This window comes from Triturus cristatus, chromosome 11 (assembly GCF_964204655.1).
Source record: "Triturus cristatus chromosome 11, aTriCri1.1, whole genome shotgun sequence".
NCBI classification, from domain to species: Eukaryota; Metazoa; Chordata; class Amphibia; order Caudata; family Salamandridae; genus Triturus; species Triturus cristatus.
Window position 1 is genome coordinate 74,732,711 of NC_140594.1, and position 12,026 is coordinate 74,744,736.

The 12,026-nt window shown below is 44.6% G+C and overlaps 1 protein-coding gene across 2 annotated transcripts in view; it reads right to left on the bottom strand.

Moving 5' to 3' along the window:
• Nucleotides 1-12,026, bottom strand: part of TOP3B (DNA topoisomerase III beta) — a 110,458-nt gene that overhangs the window by 20,727 nt on the left and 77,705 nt on the right. For both annotated transcript variants that reach the window (XM_085633237.1, XM_085633236.1), the window contains exons 10-14: nt 9,558-9,712; nt 6,264-6,369; nt 5,680-5,826; nt 3,940-4,113; nt 3,718-3,846 (exon numbers count right to left, since the gene is read on the bottom strand). In XM_085633237.1, the coding sequence (XP_085489363.1) occupies nt 3,718-3,846; nt 3,940-4,113; nt 5,680-5,826; nt 6,264-6,369; nt 9,558-9,712 (711 nt within the window). The remainder of the gene's footprint in view (nt 1-3,717; nt 3,847-3,939; nt 4,114-5,679; nt 5,827-6,263; nt 6,370-9,557; nt 9,713-12,026) is intronic.

Below are 12,026 nucleotides of genomic sequence, written 5' to 3' on the forward strand. Positions count from 1 at the left end.
CAAATAAAAAGTTTTCTTCTAAGGACTCTTTATGTAAGGCCACCCCATGATACTCTACTGCTCTAGCAATAAGTTCTTGATATCGTCGGGTGGCGATGGCTTTGCATGGTAAAGGTCTGGGTCAGTATTTAATGGAGGGTCAATGGTGTAATCATTCCATGGGTGTACAGGCAAATTAGTGTCTTCTTCATCAATATCATCCCCTTCAGGCTGTGTATGTGGAGATCCCTGCGGTGTTAGGTGTAAAGGATCTAAAATAGGTAAATGTGGAGGAGATGATGGAAGTGGAGGGGATTGCGGGTCAGGATAAGCAGGGCTGGTAGCCATGTCTTTTTTATTCTTCAGAGCGATCTTATATGTAGGGTCCTCAGAAGGAAGTTTGCGTTTGGCTGGTGTTTTAGCAGAAATATGTCGCATATCAGGATGGATATAACTCATTTTTGTTTAGGATCCAATTTAGCTTTAAGAAGGTCTAAAATTGGTTTGGGAGCTTCCGAGAGGCTGGCCTTCGATTTCGACGCAGGGATAAATTTGCTTTTGGGAGTGGAAAATTTTGACTCAAAGCATGTTTTTGTTTCGGAGCGGAGGACTTTGGCTCCGAACTAGATTTGTCCTTAGAACCGGAGGGTTTCGGCTCGAAACCAGATTTGTCCTTTGAACCGGAGGGTTTTGGATCCGAAGAGGAGTTCATTCGACTCGTTCCCGAGCCGGAAGCCTCGACGATTTGTTTTGGTGCGAGCCAGGAGGCAGGGCGTCTGAAACATTGTCTCGGTGCCGACCTTGGCCAGAAGGCAGAGGTTGTGCCATAGCCTTATGTTTTTTGCAAAAGGATTTGGGGGGCAAGGGGTGTCTCGTACTCACACCACCCTGTCCCAGAGGCACGTCTTCGAACTCCAAATCAGGCCCAAGTTCAGAATCAGACTTTGGAACGGAGAAGGCCTCTTCTTCTGCCGCTGCTTCGACCTCTTCCTACTCTGATTCTTCGCTGAAGATATCCAGTGTGTTTTGAATGCTTTGGTGTTGCATTTCTCATAGACAAGCCAGACAATTTCTTAGAGTTTTCTTGGACCAAAACTATTTACAGACGCCGCAGCCTTTGTCCTTGTGCTCCGGAGCGAGGCGCAAGTTACAAACCTGATGTTTGTCGGTGCGAGGGAACTTGCGTGGCACCGAGGACAAAATTGCAACAGAGTTTGTTCCATCAACGGGTGGGAGGACCTATGCGGCTAGGCCCGAGGGACGCCCGATGTTTCCAACTTAAGATAGAGTGTTTCCTGAAACGATTCTATAACCGGAGAAGAGGTAAACGCGTATGAGAAAAATACCATCGAGTGTAGGGTGGATTGCCCACTGAGTGGAACCCGAAGAACGGTTTTGAAACAAAGCGCAGCAAAACACGTCTGAACCTGATGACAGAAAAAAACAATCTAGCAATGGAGCTGAAGCCAATGCGCACTATAACCAAAAAAGGAGGAGTCACCTTACAGCGTGACTGGAAAGACTTCTTCGAAGAAAAACTACTTGCAAACATCCGGACCCAACACTAGATGGCAGGAGTATGCAACAAATGTGTATCATGTTTATCTACAGCACACATGCCTTGAACATGTATTTTAGGAGGATGGAAATGATACTTTTCCAGCAGGGCAACCGTTGTCAGACATAGAAACCCTCAATATTGCACACCTTGGGGTGGATTAATGAGAGCATTGTCCAAAGCTTGCAGAAATGAGAATGATCCCATATATAATTGCTTTAATTAGTATGGGTATCCTGCTCAAACCCTAAAAATCTAGAATATTCCCTGCTGTTGGAGGCAGAAGAGCAGGTAGTGCATCATCATCTCCAACATGGTGTGAATAATAGAAAATATGAGAAAACTGCTTTTTCCACCTAGTGTCCAATATTTGATATGCCTCATTTTTTAATAGCCCAGAGATCTTTGTGGGATAGGTGTTGTGGTAATCATGGTGTACTACAGTATCCACACAATGACACATGCTTTCAAGAGTTTTAATTTGTAATTGCTAAACAAAATGCTGGCGTGTGTAGCAAGATGTGGACATATTTTAAAGAAAAAGCAGAAATGCATGTAAATACACATGATCTGATATGATAAAGAGATTTATAAAGAGCACGGATTCTCAAATGAGTGTCCCGGTGCTGGCTTCAAGGCTAGCTGCACAGGCAAACAATTCCTGTTGAAACATCCAAGTTTTGAATTTTTCATTAAAACTGATGTCTCAGCCATTGTGCATGCAAAAAGAACAATTGACGGACAGAATGCAAAACAATATCATACATTCACCCCAGTACAGAGATTTGGGCCTAAATCCATTGTTTTTTGCTCACTATGCCATTCCAGTTTGGACCCAGCCATATGCAAATCAGTCTTGACCCTGCGCCCAATGGGAACAGTCCAGCCCGAACTGCCAAACTGGGGTGGGAAAGTGAGCTAAACAATGATGATGGATTCAACCCAGATCTGTGACTGGGGGTGAGTGTTTGAAAAGTTTCATCACTCTGTCCATCACCTCCTTGTGTTTGCTTTGTTCGCCCTAAGTTGGCAGGGTATGCCCAGACGTGGGTCCCTTGCTCACTTTGAACTGGATTCACGCTAGCCTGGCTGATGAGGGCTGTTAGCCTAAAACCGGTCCCAGGATGCTTGTTTACGGTTCAGGGAAGACATGGCTTAGCAGTTCGGGCTGGACTGTTCCCATGAGGCACAGTGTCAAGACTGATTTGCATATAGCTGTGTCTGAACTGGGGTGGCAAAGTGAGCTAAAGAATGATGATGATTTCAACCCAGATCTGTGACTGGGGGTGAGGGTTTGAAAAGGTTCAACACTCCGTCCATCATCACCTTGTGTATGCTTTGTTCGCCCTAAGTTGGCAGGGTATTCCCAGACGTGGGTCCCTTGCTCACTTTGCCACTGGATTCAAGCTAGCCTGGCTGATGAGGACTGTTAGCCCGAAACCGGTCCCAGGATGCTTGTTTCCGGTCCAGGGAAGACTTGGCCTGGCAGTTCGGGCTGGACTGTTCCCATGAGGCACAGGGTCAAGACTGATTTGCATATAGCTGTGTCTGAACTGGGGTGGCAAAGTGAGCTAAAGAATGATGATGGATTCAACCCAGATCTGTGAGTGGGGGTGAGTGTTTGAAAAGTTTCAGTACTCCGTCCATCATCTCCTTGTGTTTGCTTTGTTCAGCCATTGTGCATAGCTCCAAAGGAAGTTTATTCTAGGTAACCGACCCAAGATAGGAGAAAGACCTGCCTCCAATTCTCGCTCAATGAATCTTTGGGATGTTAGCCAATCGACCGGTAGGACAGGATAAAATTAATTTGATGCCAAAATAGTACAATTCTATTTTTTTCACAACATTCAAATAATTAGTAAAATGCAATATCTATGATCTCTTGACGAGCATTAGATGAAAAACCTCAAGACTTTATTTTACAACCCATTTTCTTACACATGTAGTATTATGTTGCTATATTTGTAAGCTACAAATTCTGCAGTAAAAAAGTCACATTAATACCCACAACTGCATCCCTTGACTGGCACAGACCACATGGCCTTGGAGTCTGTCTGTAGTCAAGGCAAAGAAATAATGCGACGCACATCTTGACGTCTCTGGTTAAAGAAAGGCAAATAGACCCATTCCTCCAAACAGAGGATATGTTGCTGCAATCACAGTGACTATCTGCCACTCACCAATCTTGTAGTACCCGTGTACCAGGACGATGCCGAGGTTTGTGGGCTTCAGCCGGCGGCCACTCTCTACGGTCACATAGTTCCTCTGGCAGACATTGTTGATGTGCACTGGAATACTGGCATCCGTTCCTGTGACACAAAGCAGTGGAAATGATACACCAGACCATTCCACCAAGAGGCCATGTGGCTATGCATGCCCCTGGACCAATGAGGGCTACCTACCAATGCCATGCTTCTCCATCAGCGAGATGAGCTCGGCTTCCGTCAGATAGTCCGGGGGGTTGGTCTGTTTTTCAAGCAGCTTCACCTCGTCAACAGCGAAGACATCACCCTTTTCGCAGGTGGGCAGGCTCTCCTCCATGGGAATCCCCTGCCATGGCATGATCTCCGTGTAACCTGTGGGCAGTTCAACACTATGAATCCTTCACATTCTTATCCTAATATCCCTCAACATCTCTGTCAGATTCTAGTGGTCTGTAAAGAGCACCACATGCACGGAGGGGAAAAGGCAATTCAGACAACTTTGGTGAGGGTGCTCGTACACTGCCCTTCTAATCCCTACTTCTAACTACAGAAAGGGGGTGCTCCTTTCTGACCTCATTTACCAATTCTTCACTATAAATGTCTGATCCACCGGGGCTCTGCACTGCCAATCACGTTTGAGAATAAATTATTTGGAACAATGTTTCAGTCTGCACTAGAAGGGACCTGCATTCATTTGCAGATTAGAAACATCGCACAAATTACCTTCTGCGACAGTTCATGTGACCAGTCACTTGAGCATTGTAAAACATTTTTAAAACCTAGGATGCCACAATTGAAAACCAGCCAAAAGGGATATACAGAAGGTTGGAGTGAACCTGTGTAGAGATGCAAGGCCTTTCCAGCCCATGAATGCATCTGTCAGGGGCACTGATGCAGGAGTATGTTGCAATCCTGTAGATATGCCTATATTTTCCCTTATTTCCTTTTTACAATGCTGTCCTTTAACAATGAGCATTTACCTTTTCCACAACATGTTTTTGTCGAAAAGGTATTAGATCATTTTAACTTTTCTCTAAAATGAAGTGTAGCCAAAATTCTTCATTTTAGAAATTAATCAAATTGACGAATTGCCCTCAGTAGCGGCCTGTATCTAGGCAAAGTGGCAGGGCGGGTGAAAACAACAAAATATAAAAATAACTTACCTGCATCCACGCTCCGATCTGGCTCCGTGCACTGCAGGCACAAGGTCCCAGAATCTCCTGCGGCCAATCCTGACACTGCATGAAAGCAGCGTCAGGACTGGCCTGAGCACATGGATGTGCGCACCCAGGCCAACTTGGAGCCTGTGCCTGCTCTCTCCAGCCCAGTAACGCAGCTGGGGTTGGAGGGAGCTTCAGTGCGCATGACGGTTTGGGTAGCCTTGAGGCGGCCGCCCAAACCGTCATACGAACTGAATAGCAGTGCAACCACTCCTCCACCAGCCTGTCATCCCCCTGGCCCCGACCCCAGCCTCGGCTCTGAGATCAGAAGTAAAACAATTATAATCAAGGGTTCATTATCATTTTGTTTTTTATATTTTTAGCTGCTGGTGGGGTGGGGGGCGAAGCTCCTCCGCTATAGCAGAGGAGACGCGGCGGATTACCCTATTAACCATCTACTAGAATAAGCATTTCTTTAATTTCAGATAAAACATAGACCTACTCCACATTTCCCTACATGCTGAAATACTGTGAACTGGGACCTCCACACACAGGCCAATATCAGAGACTACATCCATTTATTCCCTACATACTTTAATATCAGGTGGCACTCGCCATTCACTGCTTAGTAGAAAAATAGCGCCCAAGCATCCCAAATGTCTTTTACATTAACATGAAAGGCCTTGTACCTCTTTGTGGGATAGGGCTTGGTGTTAAGTTCCAGAGTAAGGGAGCGACGAAGCTGAATTGGTCGGTGCGCTCCCTTTGTACTCCTTACCTGTAGAAATAACAGCCTTCCCTGTGCACGTGAAGCGCTCTGGACCTACGCTGAAGGAGATGGTGGTCTGAAGATACTTGCAATCATAACTGATGGTGGCAATGAAATGCCGTGCAATATATTCATACAGTCTCCAGGCGTCACCACCTGTAAAGATAGAGAAATGTTTTATTTACAAGGGATAGACTACTTCATATCCAGCTTCCATTATTCTTCTATCCGCTCTAATTCAATCCCAAGGTTTCTGTTGCCTCCCTCTCAGCTACGGCAAAAACAAACCTCAAGGCCCCCGACACACCCACACCCTCCCTTCCCCCCCCCACACACACTCACACATCCCAGAATTTAATATAAAAGTCAACTTTCCAGACAAAATAACAAGACAGCAGTGCACCTGCTGAGCCAACACTGCCAAGCACCATGCTCAAACCCTCAGGCACACAACAGCAGCAACTCTGTCAAGGTCAAAAGCCAGCACCATGCAGCAGTCCCAAACAGCTATGTATGGCACCATTATTAAGATTGTGGTTTAGAATCCCATTACGGGACCAGATCTATGACTTGTCTCATGCAGAGATACTTACCAAGTTCCGCCTCGGTTGCGGACCGCATTGGAGTGATGGGTGGGTGGTCGCCTGCATCACTGCCTTTCCGTGGGCGATTAAGGCCTTCTGAAAGCAACGCCTTGACCTGTGGCACATTCACAGAACAGCATAAAATGAAATGAAGACATCACTAATGGCTCCTCCTATGTCGAGCATTAAAACTATGCTAACTTGGAAGACTTCTCCTTGGCATGCAGCAAAGTTTGATGGAAAAAGAGCCAAGCAGTGGTGGCTAGCCATACCCAGTCAAAGGAAAAGAAATGGGTCTGTGTGTATGTACAAGCAAGCAGAAAGTAGCCAATGAGCAAGAGGTGAACACATCTAACAGATGGGGACCCTGAAGAGCAAGTGCTTGAAACACCTGCCCTAAGTGATCAGGCCTTGAGAAACATCAGCTTGTCTGATACAACCTACAATACCTGAGAGGACTGGAACTGCTTTGGTTGTCGGTGCATTTCTAACACACAGACTATACCGCAAAAAGGACGACCCAATAACTCCCGGGGATATCATATATGTACGATTAGAGTTTCAAGAAGAACTCCTGAAGGAAGGATTTTCAATGATTACATCTGTTATTTAAAAGATTGGAATCAACTGTATCCAATCTCAGTTAAACTAATGACATAAGCAGGTGTGCTCTGGGTCAGTAGTAAGCAATACATAAAGAGATTTATTTACATACATTTAGACATTTCAATACCAAATCACACATTGATGAATGCTTTTTCAATACGTTCAAGAGGCAGAACAATTAGCACACCAGCAAAGGCCACTAAAACTGGTTAGTCAAATGTTGGTTTGTTGGGCGAATGTGGGATGATTCTCAACATGGTCGCATCTCACAAAGTAATGTTGCGTTCTGTTATTTGTAACACGTGCATTTTACTCATAAGGGTGCACTGGTGCAGAAGCCAGGAAGCAGTCTGTGGGTGCTGGAAGGTCACTGGGGAATTTTATATACCAAAACAAATCATGTTTAATACACAGTTTGTTGGGCTGTGAATGTTGATTTTTTATACGTGCCAGGGGTCTGGGGTTGATACTGGTATCCTCTGGCCAGGCCTTTGATGGAGGTAAAAGTAGCATCTGAGGATGATCAGTGGCTAAAGAGGAAAACCTTTGCAGTCATGCTGGACCACGAAAGATAAGTGCACAGGTTAAACTAGTGTCTACGGGAAGGTCATACAGTAGGGGTATGTGTCCAGTTTTAGCGTACACCTCTGCTGAGGAAGTTTTGGCCACATGGTGAACGGCGTGAGTAGAGAAGGTATATTCCCAGGAGATGGACATGGGGCTAACAGACGCACACACTCAACCAGCCGCTTCACTGTGCCGAGGACAACACCTGAGGAGTATCTGTAAATCTACAGCCCGCAAGCAATCTGTACCCTCATCTAAGCAGATCTTCTAGTTAAGGGGCCTACCTATCACCTCACAGTTATCGGGGCAGAAGACCACAGGGCCAGACCCTTCTCCTCAGAACAGAGCTTCCACAGAATGTCATAGAAGATTTTTTTACTATGCATTAGAATTAAAGTTTTTACTAACTTTTGTCCCGCAACCTACCAGACTAATATAAAATATTTCAAGAACCAGGTGCGGCCTGAGCAACACATAAGCTTTTAAGTCTAGCACAAAGTATGCAACTGAAAGCCTTGCTTCATAAGGGGTACTTTAACACTTCTATTTTCACTGACAGTACTATCTTGCTATGGCAGGACTCAAGTGCTCTACAACAAACTACATGCAGGACCCTAGACACAGCCAGTAACCTTGGACTTATTGCATCATGTTGCTCCTGCCTACTATCCTAGAGGTCCTCTTATATGGCCGCCACAGAGGACATCTGATGAGCTGCATAAAGAGCATTGTTCCTTCTGCCAGTTTGTGGTACTGAGGTAAACAGAAAAATGATGGGCGGAATCCTTGAATTAATTTCAGCCACAGGCAATTACTCGCAGCTAGTTCATCTATTTTCATCCACTGTGCCAATCCAGACAGGAACCCACTATACACAAATCAAGCTTGGTCCTGCTCTAATAGTAACAGTTCAGACTGAATCGCCAGGCCATGTCTCCTTGGAACAGGAAACAAGCAACCCTAGACTGGCTCAGCCTGCTGGGCTCATCAGTGAAGAGCAGTTGGATTCCTTAGGCACAATGAGCACAGGACCCATGTCTGAGCATACCTGCTGTACTTGGTGAAAACAAAAAGGTAATAGGAGGAATGCGTGAATTAATCTCAGCCACTCATAACTACTCTGAGGTTTCTACCACCCTTTTGTACTTTGTGGTAGGTAAATTGATAGAGAAGAGTGGAGCAAGGGGAAGCTGTTTTATAGCCTTCCCAGTTAAAATATGAGTAAGAGTAAAACACTCCAAGACTGCTCATCTAAGGGTGGCAGCTGGTAAATTAGCCACACTTCATGCAAGCAACAAGCTCCACCAGAAACCAGGAGACACTGTCGAAGCCCACATTTGCAGGAGAATCACGGATGACATAAAACAGACCACATTACATTACTACAGTACGCCCTGTGAAAGTGCTGTGTGGCATAACTATCCAACAATCCACCGAAGATAAATTAAATCCTTCATAAGAGTAACACTAGTTCAATCAGGCTACATAACCTTATCAAAAGGTGAAGCCACGCCCAGCAGTAGAGCAAAAGTAGCCTTATTCTGGCTTTCCAATTACCCAGTTCATTGGCGGTGTAAACAAATCAATCACATCCCCCTTACCTATTCATCAGAACTCTTACCCCACCCCAATCCCTACCCCCTAACCTCCTCTCCTACCCTACCCTACCTTACACCCCACAAGCGGCGTACAGAAAATACACCAACGATGTCATGGTCAAATAACTGTAGGTGTTCACCTTTTGATATATGCGCAGGTGAATGACAGCAAAATATAATAGTTAAAAAAATAAAATAAATCAATAACACAAATTTATACCAAAAAAAACAGATCAATCAATCCAGTGAAGGTATACATTAATGCACAGTAGATTGTGGAATGTACCATCACTAAGAAAAATAACAATGTAAGGGACAAAATTCTTGAATTAATCTCAGCCACTGGTACTTACCCAGGACAACATTCTAAGTAGTCACTCTTCCGCATTCCTACACATACAGCATAGATAGCAGAAGTACACTTTTAAATACAATCATTCAGCCCTTCATACATGGAACGTAGAGGAACTATTGGAATGAATCCTCTATGCACAGTACATACGGAATCAAGACCTTCGTTACCAGTACATACCGTATCTGACCAGTAAGGATTGTTCGCCTGTTGTCGCAGACACCCCTTTAGGTCGAAGTTTTCTGGATAGTGGGTGGTCTCCGTTCGTGGGTAGCTGATGTAGCCTTGGGTGTACAATCGCTCTGCAATCTGCATAGTGTGCTGGGGGCCCATTCCTACCAAGGAAGGAATTAGGGAGTAAACCTTTTGCATCAAGAAAGCATCTGACAACATTTACTAACCAAACTCCGAAACACCAGTATAGATTGCTTCCTGGCAAATAGAGCCATCACTCAACCGGAAGTCAAAGGGAAAAGAGTGACCCAGAACTAAATACACCTATTGAGGCCACGCTTCACTACTTAACTCTGCAGCCTCTAAAGTCACGAATGAATCTCTCCAGCGACACACTCCTATCTGTCTTCTGGGCGCTCCTCCACGTGGAGGCTGCGCTCTCCATGCTTCTGACTTCCATTACCTCTGCCTGTAACTTTCTCAATACTTATCCTCCTTCAATTCTCTGCAACTTTTAACACAGTTGTAACACTAACTGTCAGCAATTAGCATCTCACTTAGCAACAAAGGAATAGCAAAGCGCGGTCTACTGGTGCCCCTCTTTCCTCGCCCATGCCCAAATCAGAGAATATACCCAAGGCTTGAGCCGGGGCCCGCTACTTTGCCTTCTTTAGCACTATCTCGTTCTTAAGTTTGTCCTACCATCTCTCTGCCAAGGATGCACACAAACCTTTCCTTCTTCCCAAAGTTCACCCCTCAACTTAAATGCCTAATTCTATGAATGCAGCTATTCTTCACAAGACAGCCTTACATTTCCTTTTATGGTTTGGAATTATGGCCTGCATGTTCCATATCGCTCTTTTAGGCTATTTTTTAAGGCCGAATTGGTATGTGTTTTACTATCAGCATCACTAAAAGACTGCTTTCGGGACTAAAGGCTTTCTTTTTTGTTTTGCAGAAGCACAGGGTGCAGATCTTAGGGTCTGTGGTAACTGCAGAAAGTGTACAACAGGGAAACAGTCTCCAGCACAGATAAATCGATCCTTCATAGAGTTTGAGGAGTCACCGTTTTTATAGTCCATTCCTGTTACTGTGTGGCCTTGTGATGCTTGCCTATTCATGATTGTTCAACCATACTGGACGCGCAGTTTCACGATTGTGGGTAGAGAAAAGAATACACATCGCTTCTCTGCCAGATTCTCTCTTATGTCTACACTCTAGCCGGGTGCTCTCTCTGCAGTGAGTAAGCTTGAAAGGCACCAGCGTTGAAACATATTTTCCATCTCTGGTTAACCTAGGGGATGGTGACCGGCCTATTACCAACATAACCACTTTCAATGCCTCTAGGCTTTCAAAATAGAATTAGGAGAGCTGGCACTACACCGATTATTTTTTCTATATGCCCTGGCAATGCAACAATTATTTTCTGTTCTGTGCTTGCTCCATTCAATGCTTCTGTCTGGCCTTGCGCCACCAGGCTTCTGATATTTAGCCGCCTCCTCCTCGCAAGAAGTGCCTTTATTTATTCTTTCTAGCCTCAACTTCCACAGTATTCGGCATATAATATTCTGACAGTGGCTTACACAAATGAGGAGGTTCTCTAACCCTTCAGTTTCCTAGTGCTCAACAATTAATGCCACGTGTTATGAATCTTTTGACTGACATAAGAGAAATACATAAGTATAAAAGTGGAGAGTAAACAGTAGATAGGTTACGGTACTGCCCATTATATTTCTAAACTCCATGCTGTACTAATTTGTGGCTTCTCTGTTCTTTAGCAAACAAGGTCTACAGCTGGCTCCCAGCAGTAACCCTGCTCCTATTCTTTCAGGGATGCTTAGGCTGAGTCAACAATTTTCACCAAAAATTACAGGGCAGCGTAGGTATTCCTTTTTCCTTTGCCTTCCTTCTACCATAATATTACTTTACTATTCATCCCTGTTCGATATCCAAACCTCTCTTACATATCAGGCTCCTTATTCAACTTACATTGTAAAAGATGCTCTCAATATAAACAGTACAATGACAACATATGATTACAGATAAAAAGGATGGTGTAACAAAGCACCGAAATTCACATTGCATTTGGTCAAACGGAAGACATAATACTTAAAAAACAAAAATGAAAATTAATCCAAATCAAAAATACACAAAAGATATCCTGGAAACAAAAAAGGGGTTCTGTAGTGGCAAATGCCAAAACTGCAGCACAAAACTCTGGAGCCAAAGTGGCAGGTTGTTCAAATGCATACAGCATGGAGGAGGCAGAAGGTAGCAATTAAAGGGTGCAGGGATGGTCATTGGACGTCGCTAGATGTCCTAAATGCACAGCATCCTCCAGATCCCAAGCTAAATGTTTGATGCTAGATGGGATCACCAAGCATCTTTTCCTCCTACCTGCACTCCCTGATTACCAACAGATAGAGGGCATCTGAAGGGGTGAGAGGAGAGCCTGAGCGCCCGTAAAGACTAGAA